At 52.4% G+C, this 15,463-nt stretch overlaps 1 protein-coding gene across 1 annotated transcript in view; it reads right to left on the bottom strand.

Moving 5' to 3' along the window:
- Window positions 1–5,233, bottom strand: part of mybpc3 (myosin binding protein C3) — a 62,794-nt gene extending 57,561 nt beyond the window's left edge. The window contains exons 1-2 of the mRNA XM_055649860.1: window positions 4,976–5,233; window positions 3,221–3,487 (exon numbers count right to left, since the gene is read on the bottom strand). Coding sequence (XP_055505835.1) covers window positions 3,221–3,487; window positions 4,976–5,000 — 292 coding nt within the window. The 5' untranslated portion in view covers window positions 5,001–5,233. The remainder of the gene's footprint in view (window positions 1–3,220; window positions 3,488–4,975) is intronic.
- Between the last annotated feature and the right edge of the window lie 10,230 nt (window positions 5,234–15,463).

The raw sequence follows: 15,463 nt of genomic DNA, 5'->3' as shown, positions 1-15,463 counted from the left end.
TGTGATGCAGCTAGTAGAGCTCCTGCCTCACAGTCTCAGCGATTCAGGTTCAGTCCTGACCTCCAGTTCTGTCTGTATGGAGTTTGCATGTTCTCCCTGTGACCGCTTCGGTCTCCTCCAGGTGCTCCGGTTTCCACCCCCACCACTAAAGACCTGAAGATCGTTTGGTTATTTGCCAATGAAAATTGCTATTAGTGTAGTTGCATGTAGACTGTGTGTGGAATTGATGGGAATGTGTGTAGACAGGCTGGTGGAATGGGAGGCATGTGGTGAATGAGTTTGAACAGATAGGCATGTCACGTCATACAGTTCAGTTGGGTAAATGGGTTCAGGAACAGAGACCCAGGGGTGTAAGAGTGGTGTAGGGTTAGTGTACATGGTGGGCATGGATTCAGTGGGCTGAAGGGCTTGTCTCCGTACCTCACGACTGTGGTTTGTAGGTAGAAATCGTCACGATGCAAGTCCAGTATATGGCCTAGACCTCATTTTGATCAGTTCCACGACTGTGTTTGAAGCAAAAATGAAAGCTGGAGATCAGAGCATTGACAAAAGGTGGAGCAGGACAGGAGAGTGGTACTGAAGTGTAATATCAGCCAAGGGAGTGACACATGGCAAGGCAGGCTGAAGGGGCCATATGGCATACACCTTCTTCTGCTTCTGCAGAGGAATTAAAGAGCCTCACAGTAACAACGACCCAGGGTCAATCCTCACCTCCAGTGCTGCCTCTTTGTGACAGAGTGGGGTTCCCCCCCATCCCGGTGTTCCAGTTTCCTCCATCATCCCATTTCCGGGTATGCCAGTGGGTTACTTGGCCAATGTAAATTACCCATGGTGTGTGGGGTGAGGGGTGAGGGATAGGTCCAGGAGGAAGTTGATGAAAATGTGGAGTGATGTAAGATTAGTATTATTGGCGGCATGGGGTAAGTGGGCCGAAGGGCCTGTATGCATGCTGTTAGTCACATCGCTCATCGCTCATGTTGCATCCCACCACTACTTCCAGTCTCTTCACTAAAGCCTTGAAATGAATCTCCAGCCAATGCCCGGCCATAATTCTGCAACCCCATCTGGTGACCTTTTGTCCAGAGTAGTTTTCACCTCTCTCTTTGTAGCTGGAACTCCTCTGACAATGGAATGTTCCCTCATTCTTCCCTTTGTCCAGCCACCTGCCAAACCCCACACGTTTACTGACTGTTTAGTGTTTTCTGAGTCATTCGTAACTGTCACTTTATGTCATGTTGTTACTTGTGGGCGGAGCACCAAGGCAAATTCCTTGTATGTGAATACTTGGTGAATAAACTAACTTACTTACTTACTTACAGTGTGCCTGGTCACTGCTGGATTCTGGCTGGGCATTCAGAAGGAATGGGGGGGGAGGTTAGAGGGGGAGAGGGGGGAGGAGGGGGAGGAGAGGAGGGGGAGGAGGGAGAGGGAGAGAGGGGGGGAGAGAGGGGAGAGAGGGGGAGAGAGAGGGGGAGAGGAGAGAGAGAGAGGGAGAAAGAGGGAGATAGAGGGAGGGAGGGGGGAGAGAGGGAGGGAGAGGGGGAGAGAGGGGAGAGAGAGGAGAGGGGGGAGAGAGGGGGAGAGAGGGAGGGAGAGAGAGGGAGAGAGAGGAGGGAGAGAGGGAGAGGAGAGGGAGAGAGAGGGGGTGAGAGAGGGGGAGAGAGGAGAGAGAGGGAGGGAGGGGGGGAGAGAGGGAGAGAGAGAGAGAGAGAGGGAGAGAGGGGGAGAGAGGGGGAGAGAGGGAGAGAGGGAGAGGGGGGAGAGGAGAGAGAGGAAAGGAGAGAGAGGGGGAGAGGAGAGGGAGAGAGAGGGTGGGGAGAGAGAGGGGGGGAGAGGGAGGGAGAGAGGGAGAGAGGGGGAGAGAGAGAGAGGGGAGAGAGAGGGGAGAGAGAGAGGGAGAGAGGAGGGAGAGAGAGGGGGAGAGAGAGAGGGGGAGGGAGAGAGAGAGAGATGGAGAGAGAGAGAGAGAGAGAGGAGAGAGAGAGAGTGTGTGTGTTTGTTGCAGGGGCAGGAGGGAGAGGAGGGGCGATTCTGTCTCCCTCCACACCTGTACTGCCACAACATTGTGTCCCATCCTTCAGTCTGTGACTCTTCCTGAAACAAGATGGAGGAGCCCACCTGCCCCGTTGGAGTTGAGCAGGTGGATGGAGTTCAGGTGTGGACAGAAATTGCATTGATCTCAGAGCCTCCACGTCTCTCAGACAAGGGTGGACAGAGGCTGACACAAAGTGAATCTCCCCTCCCTCGCCACGTTCCTGGAATAAGGTTCATCCCAATGTAATATCAGTGAAACAATATCAGTGAAACAATTTTTGGAAGAATCTGATCAACTTGTCACCGAATCTTAAACAGCTGAAGTGAAGGTGTGGACTCGAGCTCTTGTGTAATGACATGTCCCGTGACTGACCTGCTGTGAGCCCCCGTTTTTTTTTTTTTTTTTTTTTTTTTTATTTTAATCAAAAAATTTATTCAATTATTAAAAAATAATATTTACACTACAATAAAACAAGCCAGAACCCACCACCATAAATACAATACAAACATATATCCATACTAAACTATTATACAATTATGATACAATCCTTATTGAGGATACATTCAACACCCTGCAGAGCCCAGCGGTCCCGGAACTCCCTCAGGGTACCCACAGACAGGGCGTATTCCCTCTCTAATCCCACCCGGGCACGAACGTAACCCCGGAAAAGGGGCAGGCAGCCGGCCCGGGTAGAGCCCTCCACCGCCTGGCGCCTTGACTCGCGGATGGCCAGCTTGGCCAGGCCCAGGAGCAACCCAACCAGGACATCTTCAGCCCTACCCTCTCCCCTACGCACAGGGTGTCCAAAGATTAGGATGGTGGGTGAAAAATGCAGCCAGAAGGCAAGGAGCAGCCCCTTTAGATATTCAAACAGTGGCTGCAGCCTCACGCACTCCATGTACACGTGGTACACAGACTCTTCCAGCCCGCAAAAGTGGCAGGCGGCTGGCGAGTCTGTGAACCGCGAGAGAAACAGGTTGCAGGGAACTCCTCGGTGCAGTACCCTCCACCCCAGGTCCCCAATGTAGAGGGGGAGAATCCCTGCGTAGAGGGACCCCTCTGTGAGCCCCCGTTGGTGGGGTCCAGCACTGGGGCTACACCTGGCAAAGTAGGTGGTCAGGGCAAGATCACGTCCTGCCCTTCCCAGTGAGACCACCCTCTCCTCCCTCCCTCCACACCACCTACCTTCATCTTTCACCTTCAGCTCAAACTTGACCTTGGAGCTGCCCGCGATCACCGCATAGCTCTTGGCGTCCAGGCTGGAGACCTTGTGTATCGTCAGTGTGTGCCTGGTCCCCTCGTCCGTGATGGTCCACTGGTCGCTGGGACCCATGTCCACCCCGTCGCGCTGCCATCTCACCTTGATCCCCCCCTTCTCCGTCTCCGCCACAAAGGTGGCATCGCTGTTCGGGGTCACCACCACACTGCGGGGCTTCTTGGTGAACGAGGAGCCTGCAGAGGAGGGCAGGAGGCACGGTGAGGGGTCCGAGGATGGGACCACCCTCCGATGCACAGTGACAACCCGCCCACCTTCACCCAGCGCTCCACCACCCAACACCGCCCCATCCATCCATCCCATCTCAATCCCACACAATCCCCACCCCACCCCCACCATACTGCTCCTCACCCCCACCCACTCACACACACATCCTCAACCCCAGCCTGCAGCATCTCACCTGCCCCACATCACACCGACCCAACTCAACCCACCCCACCGACACCCAGTTACCAATCCTCACCCACAGCCCACAGCACCTCACTCTGCACCCACCCCCACCCCAAGCACATTCCTACCCACCCTTGCACACACCTCAACCCACCCATGTACCCAGCCATACCTTGCCACCCACACCTGCCTCATATACTCATCCCCAACATCACCTCCCCCACCCCCCACCACCCACCCACCTCAACCTGCACCCACACACCTCACTCACCTCCACCTTCCTTCTCCACCCAAGCCCACCCTCTCTATCCCCCACCCTCAGCCCAGGGCCGCCCATCCACTGGTCTGGTGACGTCTCCCGCTGCCTGTCCCGCCGGGTAGCGCTGGAGCCCCCTCCCCTCCCACCGGCTGGAGTCACTGCCAGCACCGGGCAGGACAGCACGGAGATCCGGGGTGTGGGGGAGCTGGGGAGCCCAGAGATCATGAGGAGGGGGTGGGCGAGCTCTATCCTTCCTCCTCCCACTCCCCCAAAACATTCCCCGTGTTCCCGGGACCACCCTTCCCATCCCGGACAGCAGCTTTCCCGACCCCGCTTTGTTGCATCGTCAACGGGTGGAGAGCAACTGCAGAAGCTGCTTTAAATCGACACAAAATGCAGTTTCGGATCGAGCCCCTTCTTCACACTCTAGGGGGTCTCGACCCACAGATGCTGCTGCTGCTGCTGCCTGTCCCGCTGAGTTACTCCAGCATTCTGTGTCTGTCCTCTGTTATTTCAGCTCCACCTGCCCCGCACACACGCACACAGCCTCCACTCACACAAATACCCCGACACACGCATCCACATCCACCCACACGTTCACACTCACAAACATCGCTACTCACACACACATCCTCACACTCAATTGCCCACCTGGACACAAACCCTACACCACACGGCCAACCTCAGCCACACACGCTGACCCCCCCCCCCCCCCCCCCCCCCCCCACTGACATACCCCCCCCCAAACACACACACACCACACACACACACACACACACATACCCACACACACACACACCCACACACACACACACACACACCCACACACACACACACACACACACACACGCACACACACACACACACACACACACACACACACACACACACACACACACACACACACACACACACACACACACACACACACACACACACACACACACACACACACACACACACACACACACACACACACACATACACATACACACACACACACACTGTCTCTCACCAGACTTCCTCGCAGGTTCGGGCATCCTGCACTTGTTCCACACCGGGCTCTTGTGTCCAGATGTCCCGGGTTTCTCCAATGAGTGCCCGGTCTTTGATACCCGCTGCCTTGGGAGTTTGATGCTAAGATGTCCTGTAGCCCGTGTCCCAGTGCGCAGAGTCTGGTGTCCAAACTCCTGATGTCCAGATTTCCAATGTCCGCTGTCCACTGTACAGAGGTCCGGGGCCTCGCTCGCCTTTCACCGTCTCCCAGCACAATAACCTTGGGCATCTGACTCGCGGACATTTGAAGTACAAGCTCCACACGTCACCATACATCAGCAAACCAGAGATACATTGCAGGCAGGCACAGATAAAAGGAGGGGCGGTAAACACTGAGACAGAAATAGTCACATCAACTGGCGGAGAGAGCGAGAGAGAGATAACCTGTAGAGACACACGGACACTTGCAGAGCAGAGATACACGTTATAGCAGAATATAGGGGAAGATTCTGAAGGACAGAATTTACTCGCATTTGGGAAGGTACTGACATTAGAGATTGTCAGCATGGCTTCGAGATGGGGATGACCTGTCTAGCAAATTTGATGAAGTATTTTGAGATGACCAAGATGTTTGATGATGTTAGATTAGTAGATTTGCATCCATGGATTTTAATACATCATTTGACAAGGTCCCTCATGGTAAAAAGCTTCAGAAGATGATGTCACATGGAATGATTATTTAACCAGTTGTTAGATCCAAAATGTGCCTGGCCATAAAAGACAAGGTCTTAGAGGGTGTTTAGGTGTTTTCTTAACTGGAAGACTGTGATCAGAGGATCTGTGTTGGGAACTTTACTGTTTATGATATGTAAATAACTGATGAAAATGTAGGGGGTCTTACAGGTAGTTTATTATTAGTTTTAGTATAGTTTAGAGATACAGGGCGGAAACAGGCCCTTTAGCCCAACGAGTTCGCTATCCTACACACACTAGGGTCAATTTACAATTATACCCAGCAAATTAACCTACAAACCTGTGCGTCTTTGGAGTGTGAGAGAAAACTGGATGTCTCGGAGAAAACCCACGTGGTCACGGGGAGGACGTACAAACTCCATACAGACAGCACCCGTAGTTGGGATTGAACCCGGGTCTCCAGCGCTATAAGGCAGCAACTCTACCGCTGCGCCACTGTTTTAGATGATGTGAAATTGGTGGGGGGGGGGGGGAGGAAAGGCACAGAGGGCTGGTGACTCAGTGGGTCAAGCAGCATCTCTGGAGAACATTGGATCTGCAGACAAATTGGTGGTGTTGAGGATAGTGAAGAAGCTTGTCGAAGGATAAATGCAGTTTAGGCAAAGAAGTAAAAGATAGTTTCCTCTAGACAAGTGTGAGGTGTTGCACTTTGGAAGGTCAACTTTAAGAGGGAAGTAAAGCAGGACCCTCAAGAGCATTGATGTGCAAACTTCTCTGAAAGTAGAAACACAAGTAGATAGAATGGTAAAGAAGGAAGGGGCTGTCCCACTTGGGCGATCTAATGGGCGAGTTTAGAAGAGTTTGAAAAAAATGACATGTTGAAGACCTCCTTCGACTATGTTGAAGACCAGCTTCAACCAGCTACGACTAATTTCAGGAAAATTGGACACCGAATAGTGGAGAGTGAAGACGACCTCCTTCGATCTCCTTTGACCTCCCTTCGACTATGATGAAGACTATCTACGACTACCTCCGACTACCCTCGATTACCTACGACTAACATGCTGACCTACTACGACCTACTACGACTGAGCCTAGGAGTAAAAAATGTATCGATTTTTTCCATGGCGACCTTTTTTTATTCAGGGCATTTTTTAACATATTGAATAAAACGCCGCGACTTAGCTGAGGCCTCGAGTACGCGGAGACCACTCTCGAGCATGAAGGAGAGTTGCGAAGACCTCCAACGACCTTGCGTCGACCATGCTGCGAGTATGAGTCGAGGGAAAACTCGCCAGAACTCGCGGATTAGGTCACCCAAGTGGGACAGGCCCTTGAGTTTAGTTTAGAGGTGAAGCATGGAAAAGGACCCTTCAGCCCACCAAGTACACATTCACCATTGATCACCCGTTCACACTAATTAACCTTCAAGTACGTACGTGTTTGTGATGTCGGACGAAACGTGAGCACCCGGTGGAAACACATGCGTTCACCGTGAGAACATGCAAATTTCACACAGTCAGAACTGGAGGTTATGACTGAATCCGAGTTGCTTGACCTTTCAGGCAGGAGTATAGCAGCTGCACCACTGTGTTGCCCTGGGTTGAGGAGTTTCATAGTAAGGGATTCTAATAGGATTAATAATGAGAGAGTGGAAATTTAAAACCAGCACAAGGAGCAGTGAGATAAGGACCAAGTTTAGCAGTCAGTTGCCATGAGCTGGAATGTGTTCTTGAAATGGTGGTGATAGTGCCCAAGGTCAGGATCCAACCCAGGTCTGTAGCACTATGAGGCAGCAGCTCTAGCACTGCCCCACTGTGCCGGCATGTAACAAAGGTCTGGTAAATAAACTGGACGCAATGCTTGGCTTCATCAATTGAGTATTGAGTGTAAAAGGCAGAAGTCTTGCTGCAGCTGTACAAACGTTTGGACAGGTCACATTTGGAGTATTGTGTTCAGTTCTGGTTGTCCCATTACAAAAAGAGTATCGAGGCTTTGGCGAGGTTGCGGAAAAGGTTGTTGCCTGGATTAGAGCGCTCGCCCGTCAGGAAAGGTTGGACAAACTTGGATTGTTTTCTGTGGAGCATCAAAGGCCAAATTATGAGGAGCAGAGACAGGGTAGACAATCGGAATCTTTCTCTAATGATGCAAATCACAAACGCTAAAGGGCATAGGATTATGATGCGAGGGGGATAGTCCAAAGGAGATTTGTGAGGCAAGTTTTTTTAAATAGAGAATGGTAGATGCCTGGAATTCACTGCTGAGGGAGGCAGTGGAAGCTGATACGATGGTAACATTTAAGAGGCATTAGAAAAGCACATAAACAAGCTGGGAATAGAGGGATGAGTACCCATGTGCCGGCAGATGGGATTAGTTTAGGGTGGCACATACTTAGTAGGCTTGTGCAGCATTGTTCTACGATGCTCTTTGGTGTATTTGGACACTCAGAAAACTTTTGATGAAGTTCCATCAAACAGATTAGTATGCAAACTTAATATATGTGTGGTTGGTTGTAAAATTAAGAATAAGGACAGAACACTAGTTGGCCAACAGGAAACAAAGGGTAGACTACCACTGCCTCTTTCTGTGTGGCAGCCATAAGGATTAGTGTTGGGATCGCATCTCTCCATGGGATCGATTAATGATTTGGATGAGGATATTCAGTATAATATCTCCAACTTTGCAGACAACACCAATCTGGATGGGAGGGAGAACACTGGGATGGATGCAGAGAAGCTCAAGTTTGAGGGAGGTTGAGGCAGTGGGCAGGTATATGGCAGATGCAGTGTAACGTGGATGAATGTGAGATGATCCACTTTGGTGGCAACAGAAATGGAATTCATTATCTGAACAGAAATAGGTTTGCAAAAGGTAAAATGCGTAAAACCTGTGTCCTTGTTCATTCACATTTATTGTCACATGCACCAATTAAGGTCCAGTGATATTTGAGTTACCGTACAGCCAGACCAGTAAATAGAACACAACACACGACAGAGTTTAAGATAAACATCCACCACAGTGCAATCAACGTTTCTCACTGTGATGGAAGGCGATAAAGTTCAGTAAATCTTCCTCCATTTGTTCATCCGTGGTCGGGACTTGAACCCTTCGCAGTCACCGCTACGGGCAGCCCGATGTACAAGCCCTCTCGTCGGGATGATCGAAACTCCGCCGTCGGGATGGATCAGAACACACGCCGCGGCTTGGACTTCCCGAATCAGCCGCTTCTTACCGGAGGCCGTGGCTTTATGATGTTAAAGACCACGGGCCAGTGGGTGGAGCACTCCTTCTGGCGATCCCCGGCAAAGGATCCCAGGCTCCGCGATGGTATGTTCGTGCCGCGCCTGCCGGTGAAGCTCTGGGCCCGTCTCCGGTGTGGAGTGGCCTCACCAAACCAGTTGTTAGGCCGCGAGGGGGGTGAAGATGCGACAAAGAGAAACATTGCATCTCCGTCGAGGTAAGTGACTGAAAACGGTTTCCCCCAATTTCCCCCACCCCCCCCCCCCCCCCCCCACATCAGACATACCGAGAAACATTAAAACATACATTTAGACGCACTAAAAATAACAAAAACGGCGAAAGGACAGACGGACTGCTGACGAGACTGCCACTCATGGTGCCACCCAATGAGGTACCACGCCACCCAATGCACCAATCGCTGAAGATAAACGTGCAGGTGGAGCAGATGATCAAGATGGCACTTGATATGTGCCAACATAGGAAGATGATTTCAGTTTTGGAGATGGGACGTCTTGCTGCAATTATACAGGGCCCAGGTGAGATTGTTCTTTTAGTATTATAGCTGTTTTGGGCTCCTTATCCAAGGATGAATGTTCTTGTTGTGAAGGGAGTGCAGCAAAGGTTCATCAGACTGATCCCTGAGGTAGGAATACCGTTACCCGGACGTGACGTCTAAGCACGAGATGCCGAAGAGAACAAGTGGAAGCCAACTGACCGAACGGAAACGACACCAAAAAGCCAAATAACGGACATGACGTCGCCGGGAGGGCGGGACTTGTCAGCGATTGGTCCAGACCCCGCATCTGAGTGCCCAATCACCCTCCAGCCTCGTGCGGTCATGTGTGGGAAGGAACTGCAGATGCTGGTTCACACTGACAAATAGACACAAAATGCTGGAGTAACTCAGTGGGACAGGCATTATCTCTGGAGAGAAGGAATGGGTGACGTTTCGGGTCGAGACCCTTCAGTGAACTGAACTCTCATCGGTGAGAGTACTTGTGATTGTCTGAAGAAGGGTCTCTACCCGAAACCAGGTGGATATTATTTTGAATACACCGGCCAGGGACTGTACTGGACCGGTCTGGGTGGATCAGTTTGGACAGCACGGAGCCCAGGCGATTTCCATCGCCCATGCAAAAACTTTATACTCTGTACAGAGGAGCGAGACCGGGCGGCAGTTCTTCAACAGACGGAGTTCACCCTTCTTGGGCAGCAGGACAATAACTGGCCTAAGCCACGAGAGGGGCATCTCCCTGGTCGCCAGGCTCTCCCCCAGGACCTTCCTATAGTCACCCCCCAGGACATCGCAGAAGGCTCTAACAAACTCTACCGCCAGCTCATCCAGCCCTGGGGACTTGCCCCTCCTGAGCTGGTGCAGGGCACTAGTCAACTCCTCCAGTGATAAGCGGTCATCAAGGAGTTCAAACACCTTCTATCTACAGTCGATAGACCCTCCCACAGGATCCGCTGAGCCTCCCCATTGAAACCATCTGCAGAGAACAGGGACCCATAAGAGGACCGGGCTAAATCCTCTCCGGATCAGTGACAGAGGAGCCATCATCGGGCTCCCCGCCCTTTCTCCAGAGAGAAAAAGAAAGGTGAACCTCGGTCCATATCGTGCAGAATCTGGACCCGAGACCTCACATAAGTGCCTCGGGACCGCTCAAGCTGCAGGTCCCTCATTGCTTCCTTCCTCTCCTGATACTCTCCCCACTCACAGGAGTCCTCGCCAATCCGACCCAAGCAAGACTCTGTGTCGAATAACTCCCTCGCGAGTCTCTCGACCGCCACGTCCCGCCTTCTGGTCGACCCCCGCGTATACTCCAGACAAAAGAGATGGATGCAAGCCTTTCCCCACATCTCACCACTGCCTAAGGGAAGGGAAGCCTTCCCTTCCTCTCTCTCCACTTCACCCCAAAAAAATGTGAATGAATCGTGGAATCGGCGATCCTCCAGCTGCCGGTTATTAGTGCCAGTACGCGGACCCTGTCCCTGTGCACGCTGGGATAAAGTCCACTCGCACCAGGCAGTGGTCCGAGCACGGCACTGGCTGCAGAGAGGCCGCCGAGACATGAGAGACAAACGCTCCGGAGATGTACATGCGATCGATTTGGAAACCACTCAGACCTCTCAGGGTTTAGATTCCACCACACATCAACCAATTCAAAGGAATCAATCAAACATCTCAACTTCTTCGCTACAGCAGGGGCACACTGAGAACCAGAGCCATCTCACACCTCAAGGGTACAATTGAAATCCCCCTCAAGGAAGACACACTCTCCGCAATCAATAGTGCTCAGCAAAGCAGTCATCTCCTGAAGTAGGCAGGCCTGCATCGTGCCGGAGCTGGGGGCGTACACGTTAATGAAATGTAATGGCAGGCCATCCAGGCTCCTGGCCAGATGGAGCAAACGTCCTGGCACAAATTCCTGCACCTTCAGGATCTCTGGCTGAAAAGTTGGGGCCAACAGGAAGGCCACCCCACTCAAACTTGTGCTGAGGTGGCTCATGTAGACCCCCCCTTCCCACTCCAGTCGCCAGGTGGGATCATCACTCACAACAGTATGCGTCTCTTGCAGGAAACTCACTTCATACTTCTCCTTCTCTGAGGATTGATAGATGGTGAAATCTACGAAGGTCCCCCCTTCCGCCATTTATGTTTAGGCTAGCAACTGTAATCTTCATGTTGAAGACACACTAGGCTTTTTTCCTCACACTCCTCATAGGAATGGGGTCACATCTCTCTTAGGAGTTTCAAAAAGTCCCCGAACTAACGCTTCTCAAACCCCAGAAGACCACCATCCTTACTGCGAAGGAAAGCCTCAAGTGTCCGGATAAGTCCCGACAGGTCCGGCCACCTATTGACAGCTAACTGGACTTTAATCCTACTGCCCTTGGATTCTTTCAGGAATTCCCGAATCTCCCAGAGGCCGGTCCCTCGAGACACAGGACTGGAATCCGGGCATTCTACCAACCCACTGGCACCTGAAGCAACATCTTCCCCCTCACTACATTCAAGGTCTTTGTCTGAGTTCGGAGGCCTGCAGCCGGCTGCCAGCTCGCTCGCCCCACTGCGCAAGATAGCTACATCACACTTCCCCTCCTCCAGCGTGATCCTACCCCCGGGGTCCATGTCGATGGAGGGTCCCGATACCTCTGACAGCGATGAGCCGGCCAGTGAATGGCCAGGCTCCTGTACTCTCCCACCGCCCCCTACAACTGGATTTGGGGAATCTGATTGAGGGTCACGACCCAAAAGCCCCGTCCCCTTCCGCACCCAGGGTACCCACTCCCAACAGCATCACCCAGAGAGTGTCCAGCCCCCACTATCAGGGGAGTAACCTCACTGGTGTGGTCCAATCTTCTGCTGGTGTGGTCCCAGCACCTGCTCACCACCCTGTGAGTTGGTCTCTGCCATGTGGACCCCTGCTGGTGTAGACCATTCCCTGCTAGTGTTGGTGCGGTCGCTGCTGGTGTTGTCCCAGACCCAGCTAGTGCTGCCCCCTGCTGGTGCTGCCCCCTGCTGGTACTGTCCCCTGCTGGTGCTGCCCCCTGCTGGTACTGTCCCCTGCTGGTGCTGTCCCCTGATGGTGTAGACCATCCCCTGCTAGTGTTGGTGTGGTCGCTGCTGGTGGTGAACCTGCTAGCGCTGCCCCCTGCTGGTGCTGTCCCATGCTGGTGCGGACTGGCCCCTGCTGGTGCTGGCCCCTGCTGGTGCGGACTGGCCCCTGCTGGTGCTGTCCCCTGCTGGTGCTGCCCCCTGCTGGTGCTGTCCCCTGCTGGTGCTGTCCCCTGCTGGTGCGAATTGTCCCCTGCTGGTGCTGCACCCTGCTGGTGCGGACTGGCCCCTGCTGGTGCTGTGCCCCCTGCTGGTGCGGACTGGCCCCTACTGGTGCTGCCCCCTGCTGGTGGTGAACCTGTTAGCGCTGCCCCCTGCTGGTGCTGTCCCCTGCTGGTGCTGCCCCCTGCTGGTGCGGACTGGCCCCTGCTGGAGCGAACTGTCCCCTGCTGGTGCTGCCCCCTGCTGGTGCGGACTGGTCCCTGCTCCCTGCTTGATATGAGAGGCGGCATGCGATGTGTGAGCTTGCAATGAACCATTGAGTCGATGATGATTCCATCCCTACTTTGCACAGCAACCGAACAAACCAGTCAATATCTTTGCCCATCATCCAACCAGCTACCTTGACACAGACCCCTGCCCACATGCAGCTCACTGTACAGCCCTTGTTCCTGTTTTCCCATCCCTCCATGCTCCTCATCCTCACATCCATCATTCTGGAATTCCCCCCAATAGTGAAGGATTGTCCTGAGCTCCCGAGACTCCGCCTGATCATTCGCTGCCCTGTCGGGTTCCCAGTCTTCACTGCCTGAGGTTGAGGGACTCCTGTATAAACTTTCTGTAACTTAACCCTGTTCCTCTCTGGGAGACAGGGCGACTGCCAATGGCTTCACCAAGCATGGACAGCATGGTGGCTCAGCAGTAGAGTAGCTGCCTTACAGGGCCCGGGTTCGATCCTGACTACGGGTGCTGTCTGTATGGAGATTGGACATTTTCCCTGTGACCCCGTGGGTTTCCTCCAGGTGTTCTGTGTTTACTCCAACATCCCGAAGACGAGCAGGTTTGTAGGTTAATTGTCTTCTGTAAATTATCCCTGATGCGTGGGATCGAACTAGCGTACGGGCGATTGTGGTTGGCGTGGGCCAAGACGCCTGTTTCCACGCTGTATCTCTAAACTAAACTAAAACTAAATGTGCAACACCATTCAGTGGGCAGTGCGGCTCCCAATGTTAACTCCACATTGAGGGTGCAAACTAAAACAAGAATGTAAAAGGAGCATTTCTTCCTCAGTTCATTTGCCCCTCCTGTCCTGTTACGGTGAGCTCCCAGAAGAGTCTCATGGGACATACTTAGATCGACGTGTATATCATGTAGTACATACGTGGATACACATGTATATAGTTCTATGTTCCATGTACAGTGCAGCATAGGAACAGGCCCTACAATCTCTGTGTCAAACATGAAGCCAAGTTAAACTAATCTCTTCTGCCTGCATGTGATCCATATTCATTCATTGCCTGTATATCCATGTGCCTATCCAAAAGTCTTCTAAATGCCACCATTGCACTTACCTCCACCAGCAGTGCACTCTCTGAGTAAAAGACTTCCCCAGCACAATTTTTTTCTCACCTTAAAGATATATGCCCTCTAGTCTTCGACATCTCCATTCTGGGAGAATGGCTCTGATTGTCTGCCCTAACTCTGCCTCTCATCATTTTATATGCTTCTATCCATGTCTGATAATCCCGAGTGTCTCCTTCCCACCGCTCCCATGGCTAATTCCTGCACCAAGACGGCAACCAGAAGAAAACCAAATCCAGGCTCCAGGGACAGACACAGATGCAGACACCAGTCGCCAGAACCAGACATAGACAACGGCAGGAGACGTCTGCCTCACGGGTAGCAGGAGGGCCAACCAGCCTCTCCCACAAGGGGGCAGTGGAGAACAGCTACCGGAACCCAGACACAAGCACTAGACAGAGTCCAGATACCAGAACCAGACGCAGACACCAGTGACCAGACCTAGACACCATTCTCCACACAGCGACAACACACATCTGTCATCAGCACCAGACACAGACAGGTCACCAGACATAGACATCGAGTCTGGGCTCCATGACTAGACGCAGACACCGGTCAACAGAAGTAGACACAGAGCCTAGGCTCCGGGATCAAACAAAGACACCAATGTCTAGTAGACATAGAGTGTAGGCTCCAAGACCAGCCACATTCACTAGACACCAAATAGAGACAACAGTCTCTAGTCCCAGGACCAGACACAGACGCCAGTCACTAGACCTGCACTCAGACTCCAGCTCCCAAGCTTTGAGACAGCAGACACCAGACGAGGGCGTCAAGCTCATCACAAGATGTATTGATGTGGAGAAGGGGAAGTGCATCCAGAATGGTGCCTGGATGGGCTGACCTGGCACTGGTGAGGACCAGCAGGAGCCTTCAGTTCCGCTGTTCTTTACCTGACCCCCCTCCACCTCGTCCCAAGACTACTGCTACCTTAGGAGGGGGGGGGAATCACATGGATCTCTACAGAAGTCAGTCAAAAAACTGATCATATTCTAGTCTGCAGCACACCCTGGGGTTTGTCTCCTGCCTATGACCTGACCGATTTATGCTCGCTGCTTGTGAAACATTTTTAATCGCACAGATCATCTCTCAGCCTTTTTTGGTATGGAAGTGAGCTAAATCTGGCAGGACTGAAATAGCTGTGCCTGCAAATCGCTGAATTTTGAAGACTCCACACTTTAGAAGGAAGTGAGTGAACAATTCTCAGATGGCTGTTCAGAAACTTTTTCTTTGACTCGGCAAGGCCCTTGCTCAGTGAGTCTGACCTACGAAAGAGGAACTCCCCGCTCATTCCAAAACCAGGGGAAGGAAAGATCTCAGTCACACGCAGAGACGGGTGGGGGAGGGATGGAAAAGAAAACAAACAAAATGAATCTTCCACTGGCCCATCAGCTAAAGACTCTCGTGCAGAAGAGTCGAATGGTGTCCGCTGGC

This window comes from Leucoraja erinacea, chromosome 18 (genome assembly GCF_028641065.1).
Source record: "Leucoraja erinacea ecotype New England chromosome 18, Leri_hhj_1, whole genome shotgun sequence".
Taxonomy (NCBI): Eukaryota; Metazoa; Chordata; class Chondrichthyes; order Rajiformes; family Rajidae; genus Leucoraja; species Leucoraja erinaceus.
This window is presented reverse-complemented; position numbering and strand designations above follow the sequence as displayed.